The sequence below is a fragment of the Orbicella franksi genome, chromosome 8 (assembly GCF_964199315.1).
Source record: "Orbicella franksi chromosome 8, jaOrbFran1.1, whole genome shotgun sequence".
In the NCBI taxonomy this organism is placed as follows: domain Eukaryota; kingdom Metazoa; phylum Cnidaria; class Anthozoa; order Scleractinia; family Merulinidae; genus Orbicella; species Orbicella franksi.
This window is the reverse complement of record NC_138152.1, coordinates 16,195,642-16,205,293: the sequence shown is the minus strand read 5'-3', so window position 1 is coordinate 16,205,293 and position 9,652 is coordinate 16,195,642. Positions and strand designations below refer to the sequence as shown.

The 9,652-nt window shown below is 40.1% G+C and overlaps 1 protein-coding gene across 1 annotated transcript; it reads left to right on the top strand.

Moving 5' to 3' along the window:
- The first annotated feature begins 4,343 nt into the window (after nucleotides 1-4,343).
- Nucleotides 4,344-9,420, top strand: LOC145494813 (failed axon connections homolog). The gene is made up of 2 exons (XM_081474386.1): nucleotides 4,344-4,782; nucleotides 6,482-9,420. The coding sequence occupies exons 1-2, from the start codon at nucleotides 4,373-4,375 to the stop codon at nucleotides 6,909-6,911; spliced, it is 840 nt and encodes a 279-aa protein (XP_081330512.1). The 5' UTR covers nucleotides 4,344-4,372; the 3' UTR covers nucleotides 6,912-9,420.
- Nucleotides 9,421-9,652: the final 232 nt, after the last annotated feature.

Sequence of the window (9,652 nt, the reverse complement as noted above, 5' to 3'; positions counted from 1 at the left end):
TTTTGGATTCAAATGAATGGATATTTTCTGTAAATGAACAGCAAAAGGTGTATTAGGTCACGCCTTGCACATCTTGAAACGTCTAGCCTGTGTTAATCTTCTCCATCCTCTACCATCCTTGTTCCTTTGTCGTTTTCTCGTAAGTGCCTTCCTATCCTTAGTAAACCATTATTTTCAAGTTTACTTCAATTTAAAGGTAATTTTGTGCATGGCCAAAATAACCCCAAATATTGTGACTGAACTCCTTTAAATATCACATTAGTCCTAGCTTTAATATATTGCTCGTTTCCGGTTTCGTATTGCGGCTCACATTTTAAGTATGGTCTTTCTAAATTCTATTTCTCTTTCAATTTCTATTCCATTCTCTCAAGTTCTTAGTAATTGCTTGAGTAGCCAGCAATTGCAAAAAATATTCTCTTCCACGTTCATGTAAATATCGTGTTTAGAGAAAACTTACGTTGTAACGAGTCGAAAGAGGGGAATGTCGTCTTACATAACTAACGTATGCTAGCCACCGTGGCTATATCTTTTGATTGAATGACTCCTCAGAGATAAAGACATTACGACTTTAGTAGTTTTGGCTCGTGCAGTTTTTTGCGACTTTCGTAGTAGTTTATTTTATTTTATTCTATTGTTATTTTTTGGAAACTGAGAGATGCCCAGTAAAGATGTAGAGACAGTCAGACACTCCTGGCTCTTGCTGTCCTCGCTATTTATCACCCGCCGTAGCATATTTTTCTATTCTGATATATCTTTTATAGTTCATTACAGCGGAAAGTCAAACAAATAAAAATTGCGAATTGTCTCTAAGGAAAAAAGAAAGAATAAAGAAACAGCTGTTGACAGACCATCGTTTAGAATATCTTTATGTTTGTCCAAATTCAGAAGTGAACAGGTAGCGTTTACTAAACATATTCATTCACCGAAAAAACTGTGGATGTAGCGGATGTCACGTCATTGATGTTCTCTTGCTATGAAAATAACTACTTCCAAAGGTGGATTAAACTGCGTGGTGGAAGTGCATACCAGTTAGAATGACTAAACAAGGATAGTTTCTTGATTCTATTTTCCACTTTAGCGCAAGCGCAAATCAAACCCGGAGGCAGACGTTTTCGGTTCCAATAGCCCTTTTCACGGTTAATTTTGCTCATTTGCATGACAATAAAATCTAGCATTTATGTGAAGCAATTTCGGGCTATTTTGTAGTCTTAGCCCGAAATTGCCTTGCATCCACATTGGATTACAATGTAATGCAAGTGAGAAAAATTAACCGTGAAAAGGGCTATTGTTTATTTTGTCGAGTGCGTTGCGAGTTCAATGAGCGCTGATCCAAAACGCGCGGGCACTGGTAGCGAGAACGACGTGAGTGGCAATGCATGTCTGACGTCATTGAGCCCCTCTGTCGCATTTTTCGACTTAACTGCTCGAACTAAATCAAACGTTCGATTGATCGAACTTAATCGAATGATTAGGTTCGATAGAGCTCGGCAATCAGACACAATCAAACTCACAAGAAATGTAATGGAGTAATATTAATCGAACGCAATCGCACTTTGACTGAGTTCGAATAAGTTCGATGGTCGAATCTGGAATACTTTCGATTAAAAACGGGAGTTATACTGTTTTTCTGAATGTTTTGTTTTTCTAGGCTGTCTTACGAAGAACATTATGTGTGGAGTCAGCTCTCGTAAGGTCTCACATCATGAATGGCTTTGAGAGTACCATAGAACAAACAACAGAAACAATGTCCCTAGCCCAAGAACAAAAACAGCTGCTGACAATGAAAAGAATTACAAACTTTCGAGAGCCCGAAGGAGGGGGGGCTTCCCAAATTCAAAAAGGACCGGGGTGGTCGTGGTACCTTTTAGGGGTTAAAAAAAAGCGGTTTTGCTACCTCTTAGGGTGCTTAGCCTCACTAAGGTCCACAGCGGAAGCTTTTGCAGTACCTTTTAAGGCGTTGAGCCGAAAAAATATGACAAGAGATAATGTGCTATGGATGATTTGTATCTTTTAGGGCAGAATAAAGTTTCAAGCCACTCCCACCAAACAGGATCTTGGTACCTCTTAGCGGCTCCGTCCTTTTTATATCTGAGTTGCCCCTCCCCCCCCCCCCTGGGTGGGGGGGGGACGAGAGCAGCTACACTTTTGAACATTATACTGTTGAACGAGCCTCGTTTCAGCTCACTGCGTTGCTCTTAGCTTCTTGTTACATAATTTCTATTGTTCGTTTCATTCAATTATTTGTTTTTCTTACTTGCTAAAGACTTTTCAGAAATCTTGTCTACTTCGAGTAATGGTTTCAACATTCGAAGAAGTTCAATTTGTTTCGATATAGTTCACAATCGAGCCCTCGCACATTTTTTGGTTTGACTTAGCTCGATTGCCAAACATAATCGAACCAAGTATTCGACAAGTTCGATTGAGTTTGATTTAGGTCGATTACCGAACAGTTCGTGCGGGGAGTTACATTGGGCGTTCTGTAAACGAGACCGAGGAAATATGTAGTCTTTTTAACAGTGAAGTGAGATGGTGGTATAAGTCAACATAGTTAAAAGACGAGTGCAATTGAAACCTTGTTAAGTAAGATCAGTTTTGAACCAGCTCCAAGGGAATTGAAAACAAGAGATGGTTCATCTGCCGCTGATACGTGACAGATGCTTGAGACCCTTCCCAAGTATCAGTTCCGGTTACGCCTTAGCTTATCATGTGTAATCCCGGATTAACTTTAAACAGCCGACACTGATGATCAGTTTGACTAATTACTTTAATATGAGTAGGTGAAGGGTGGAAATTTAACCAGATAAGAAGTTTAACCTGTATGACCGATTTTGAGGGCAGTTAGCCAAGTCCTATTCCACCCTCCGAGGTCCACTCACACGAGCACGTTTCAATTCGAGATTTCCTCTCGCTTACCCTACTTTCTCTAAGCGCCTGGTAAAGGGGGGAATAGAGCCGGAGGTAGCATAATTGAGATCAGACGACGACTGAAATATCTTATAAGAGTTTAATAATGTTACCGTACCCTCAACGTTTTCTCCATTTGGAAAGTGTTCTTTTAATTTCGTGATTTCGGAACCCAGATGGTCCGCCGGTGTCAGTTTAACAATTCGCCAATTCAGTTGTGGTCATCAGTCAAAGAGAGTCTAACATATTCTTGTCGTGGGAGGTTTTGTAAATATTTTTCAATTTGCATACTGAGTTAGCCTCACTGAACAAGCTTAGCATTGAGAGACCTAACAGATCCAACCCCAAAAGTCAGCTTTGCATGTGTCTTGCATAAACATCGCATGAACCCTACAAGAAGTCAGGGTTGAGGCTTTTGCCATGTCTTTGTTACGCTATGCCAGCTAAATGTTGGTTCTCAAGTAGTCCTAGATGTACAGTACAGTCATAGTAACTTGAAACGCAACAATTTAGAAAATAATGATACTCATTTTCTCTTTTGTATACCTGACAAGACTTTGTTTGGGTCTTTTTCAGGTTTCAGATGGATTTGTTTGAAAAACCTGTAAAAATAGATTTGTCTACAAACTGGAGAAACTGCATATTGCCAGACTCGAAAATAAATCTTTTTAAAGAAATATGAATCTCACTGTCTCTTTCCTGCCTTCCAGTTGCGCCAGTGGACGGATGACTTGCAGTACGATTTGACTATTTTGCCTTCGCAATTTTCGAGCCTTTCGCGCTGCTGGAGCCAGAAACTCTAACGTTCGCAAAAAAAAAACAAAAAACAAAGCCAACCGGCTTCGTAGACCTCAGCATGTCGGTCCTGATCTCGGCCGCGCTCAAAAGCAAAATCTTGGCTTTAATTCGCATATTTTAAGTCTCTAACATTCTGTCACCGTAAAAACCCATACATCTGCAAAATTCAGGCTAAGAGAAGAATCAATTTTACATTTAAGTATTGCTGAAGAGCTCTCACTATGAAAAGCCTGTTGAACACTTGCCTAATGTCTCCCTTTTCTTTGCATAACTAATCAGCTAGGTCAGGGATGACGCGCACATTCACTCGTAATACAATGTGACTATTGCATTATCTAGAAGGTCGTAACGATCATGGCAGTATTTCTAAAATTCAAATTGACCGATTTCTTGAGGAAACGGCTGTCTACCTTAAGAACTCAAGTACCAAACTTTAGTTTTAGAAAGGATACCCCTTGCTACCTCTTGGCCTTTAGAGTCTATATATCTAGAATACTCTTCGCTTTATTCTATAAAACGTCGTCATGGTTGCTTAATTTTCATGAATGCTCCATTGATATGCAAATTCGATAAAGATTTGATTTGTTGCGTGACAAAGAAGTGCCAAGTCATGCCATCCATGCACAAAACGCACGGGAATTCACTCTTTACAGTTGCGACGAGTTAAACCATGGTGTCTATTCTATACGCTGGCATCGCTTCCACAGCATTTGTTGTCATTTATCTCCTTGTGAAGATGTTTAAAAAAGAGCAAAAAACCAAGAAGCCGAGGCCTGGTACGGTCATTTTACATCAGTTCCCTCCAACCAATTTGGTAGCAAATGCTAGCCCTCCATGTTTAAAATTGGAAACCTTCCTTCGCATGACAAGGATTCCGTACGAAAATGAATATGGTTTGAAGTTTTCTAAGAAGGGGAAAATACCTTGGATCGAGTTTAACGGCCAAGAAATTGCTGATTCCAATTTCTGTATTCAGTTTCTGAAGAGAGAGTTCGAAGTAGATATTGATTCTCATTTGACCAACACAGAAAAGGCCATTGCTCACAGTATTCGCACCATGTTGGAAGAGAACACTTACTGGTGAGTTACACAGTCTTATGTTCCGATGAAGAGATTATTATTATTATTATTTGACCGTTACGTTTAATTATTACAGCGAGAATTCTAAAACAAGCGTATCAACATATCCAGTCCCAATCACTGTCAATTGATCGGGTCACGTGTCCACTTGGAGTCACCTCACAACGTGACTAGGGTTAGATAAATTACGTTCGAAAATTTGAGTATTATGGTTTTGAGCGTCACTCCTAAACTTATAGCATTATGCTCGAAATTATGCTCGTGCCCTAGCATTATGCTCAAGGATGCGGGGTGAATTTTGCGGAAATAAAAAAAGACAAAATAGGTGCTAACATATCTAATATTTAATGTCGTTCTTTTAAATAACAACAACGCCTTTGAAATAGAATGCTTTAGTACGGAGCAACAAGAGCTAAATGTCAGCAGTCTCTTCAGTTGGGTTCATGACAAGTGAAAACTGCCTGGGGAGCCAGTCATAAAGTAAGGTAGCCAGGCCTTCAAACAGAAAACCAGGCCTTCAAGAAAGCAGCATAAAGCAGCCACAAAGCCCACAATTGATATTTTTTAAACACATTATTTTGATGTTTTTATTAGCAGGATAATTTTATCAACTTTTATGCTCCTAGACATGACTATTATGCTGGCATTGAGCTCGATGCTCGCACCATAGTATTATGCTCGAAAATACGCCGGCATAATTTATCTAACCCTAAACTTGACCAGTTCCCACTTGGCTTAATAGCTCAGTTGGAAGAGCACTGAACCGGCATCGCCGAGGTCATGGATTCGAATCCCTTTCAAGCCTGAAATTTTTATGTCTTTATGAAGGACAAGAACCTGCATTTTCTCAGTTTCTAATAGTAACTGACATATAAAGAGATAAATTAAATATGCTGAATTGTGTTGAATAGAGCGGTTTTCATTTGAGTGTCGAAAGTAATTAGATAATTACTTTGGTTGTGGTTTTGGTTTTACTACGGTTTGAGATTGGCTGAGTAGTCTAATTGGTAAGTAATTGGTTTGGTTTTGGTTTTACGACACTCAGTTGAAAACCGCTCTATATTAACGCAATCTAAAAACTGCATAAGGGCCAAGAGTCCATCAGACTCACATGTTTGTCCAGGTATGTCGCTATTAAACGATGAATTGGATTAATTAATGGGGCATACTCTTGGGTAGAAAGAGGCGCTTTGAAAGTATAACACAACATTCCCGGCCGGGAACATATAATGACTTCGGGCCTGTTTGAAAGGAGAGAGGGTTACCCTAGCAAGCAGGTGACCCTAGCACTCACTCACTCGTCGTGTTTACAAGGCAGTTAGGCAGCTTTGGTTACCCGGGTAGGCGGGTTACCCTGTCTGCGTGCTAGGGTTACCCTGGCTGGCGGGTTAACTCTTTTCCCTTGTAAACACTCCAGGTATGGTTAACCCGCCTACCCGGGTTAACTTTCTACTTGTTCCCAGACTCTGAGTGTAACCGCGCATTAAAATGTCCCTGGTTTTAGGGTTACCCTACCAGTGAAATTTTGCTTGTAAACCTCGGCTATCTTTTGCCTTCCAGCTAGGGTTAACCCGCTCGCTAGGGTAACACTCCCTCCTTGGAAACAGGCCCTTAGACCGCTCGATACTTACCATTAGGCATCATATTTCCGATAGGACAAATGAGATAATTTAATTTCCGTCTCCTTGATCCTCTATAGGACAATTGTATACTACCGCTGGTGCACTAACTACGCCGAGCACATGCGAAAGGTTTTCTTTGGTCATCTTGTCCTGCCTCTCAGACTTCTCGCATGCTACAAGGTAGATAGAAAGGTCAGAAGGGATCTGTGGTCGCACGGCATTGGTCGTCACTCGGAGCAAGATTTGTACGGAATAGCTGAGAGGGATTTGCTTGCTGTGTCAGCAATTTTAGGCCAGAAGAAATTTCTGTTTGGTGAAAAACCTTGCCTGGCTGACGTTGCCGTATTTGCGTTCATCACCTCCTCTGTTTTGGACTGTCCGCAAAGTCCTTTCGCTGAACTGACCAAGTCTAAAATCAAGAATCTTGAGGAGCATGCCCAGCGGATGAAGGAGATGTATTATCCGGACTGGGATGAAATTATTTCGAAAAAACATAAATCTGACTAAGTTAGGGACGATGTTATCTGCTTTCTCGGATTCTTTGCGACACGTCCATTTATTCATTCAGGCATTATAAAACGTGATGAGCATTTTATTGTTACTGTCGAACCTTCCGTAAGCGACCACCCAAAATGTCAAGCCTAGGTTGTTGCTTACGGGAAGTGATCACTTACGAGAACTTAGATCATATTGAGTCAAAAGTTTGCCTCATTAGCATAAGGTAACTGTTGAGACCTATCTATGTTTTAAATGTTTTATTCATGTGAAAAGTCGATTTTGCGAAAAAAATCTGGTGCTTCCGATTGAGAAATTTCCGTGTCTCGTACTATCCAACGAATGCGATAATGCCCAACACCTTATTATGCAATTTTCGCTCTATTATCTGTCCATTGACTTACGGGGGGTTAAGAACAAAAGAAAATTTCAAATTTTTAGCTCTGACAGTGGTTGCAGTCACTTGCAAAAGGTGGTCAATTACAAGAGGTTCCAAATATAGTGATTTGACTTGGAAAAATTTGGTTACTTAATTGGAAAACTGGTCGCTGAGGAGGGGTGGTCGCTTACCGGCGAGGAGGTGGTCGCAACCCGAGGTTCCACTGTGTTAGCAAATGGCTTGCATTTTGGGTTTCATTTCAGCCTCGCAATAGCTTTTTTTTTTTTTTTTTTTGTAGTTATTTCGATAGCAAATAAGGCCCCGTCCACCCTGCGCCGGAGATTTTTTGAAAACGGAGGTTTCACTCTAAAAACGCATCAAATGTTTTCTGTCTACAGTACGCCAGAGAAATTTCAAAACGCAAAAATCACCGGTCATTTTAAATTGGTTTGAGTTTGAGGAAAACTCGGTCAGGGAGATCACATGAATATCGTGACACCAGCGTTTTCGAAAAGCTCCGTTTTCTTGACGTTAATTTATTAACTTGGGATCGCACTGTACGTTCTATAAATTTACGACAGGATTTTTCCCTCAGACTACAGCCAACTAACCACAACCTTTTTTTTTTGTACTCATCATTGAGGGGAATTTATTAGACGTGATGCACGAAAAGTTCCCGACAGGAACATTTCCAGAGGCGGAAAGTTGAATCGCTCTGTATAGAACAGTCTAGTAGTTGGGTTTTAACCCAAAAGCCACCTTTGACGTCATCAGTTTGTGTGACATATTCCTTAGGGATTAACTGATATTAGATATATATATTTATCTCTTGCCTTTTCTGTGGTCAGTTCTGCAGTAAATATAGATGGGTTAAAACCCAACAGCTTGGCTGTCGGGCAGAACGGGCCGCTGATATGTTCATGACGAGAATTTCTCGTCTATTTACGGCCAAATAAATCTTTCTCCTTGAACTTAAAAGTCTTAAAACCATTCATGCACATGTATAGATTCTGTATAATAAGGACAGTAACACACAAGTTTTGCAGATGGCCAATTTCATTTGACTTTGGACTAATCAGCTTGTAGATGTACAGACTGTAAGAAACTCTTGACTCCCACTTATGTAGAAACTTATATTAAATAATAAGCCCGGACACGTTGTACTTACCTTGTTAAACAGAGGCGCAGCTATAAACTTTACGAGTGACCGGAAATACGTGTTCACGAGTTACTTTGAAAAACAAATAAAGTCACCGCAAATGAGATCCAATGTTCCTGTTGTAGTCACGGCGCTTCTAATTTGTTGTGCCTTCGCGTCTTTTTGTCCATTTTTTTACGTTTTTCAATTATTCCGCGTGTATTTCTTATTCTAATTAGTTTCGTCAGTTATTTTCGTTTACGTAACGTTTCACATTTTCGTGTACATTTTTTTCATCCGTTGTTTCTATTGTTTGGTGTAGCTTCTTCTACAGTTAGTTTTCTAGTTGTCGTTTTCATTATGTTTTAGTCGTCGTAGTCGCCACACAAATCTTGTAAGTTTCGTTATTTTTTCGTCATTTTTGCTTACTTTATTTGTATTTCGTTTTGCTTTCCTGCTCTGTATATTCAGCTTGTTGATGTGGGTTTGTTTTCAGCGAATCGCTACCTAGTAAAAGTGCGAATCTCTTAGATGTGTGGATTTTGATTACACCTGTAATAAAGTTTTGTCTCGGACAGAAACACGCAAGCTGCATCAAAAGGGGGATAATGCTATAACATTGTATTTTTAGCTCCAAAATATTACATTAGGCACGACATCAGATGCAATCGGATTGACGTTCTCTTCATGAACACATAATCTGATCCCTGGATGTAAATATTCATCAAGATTTGTTATGACATTTTATTGCGTGCAAGCGTAGCATCCGCATTTTAGAATTACTAACAAAGGACGAATTTTAAGGCTGTTTGTGCGAAGGACTTTTCTAGTCGTACTTGTATATGCGAAATAAGGAAGAACTCTGAAAAGGAACTACTTTAAAGTGCGTTTAAGCGAGACTGTATAGTAGCGTAACGGACGTTCTGTACTATGAGGCATATCACGCCACGAACATTTGTCACGATAACGTAGCTGTACGAGACCAAGGTGAAAATTGGCAGCTTTAAATTAATATACACTACCAAAAAAAGAAAAGGACTTCTTCTTTTGGCGAGCGAGCGCACGCATTTTGATAAGATGAGCGCCATCTCGCAAGAGACGAAAAGGGGTCCTAATTAGTAGACGTGAGACTAAAAGAGAGACAACAATACCGATAACTCGTGAACACACGGAAAACGCCTGCACTGAAGGCTACGCCAGTCACGGCTCGCTATTTCTAAACGATTTATTTTCCAT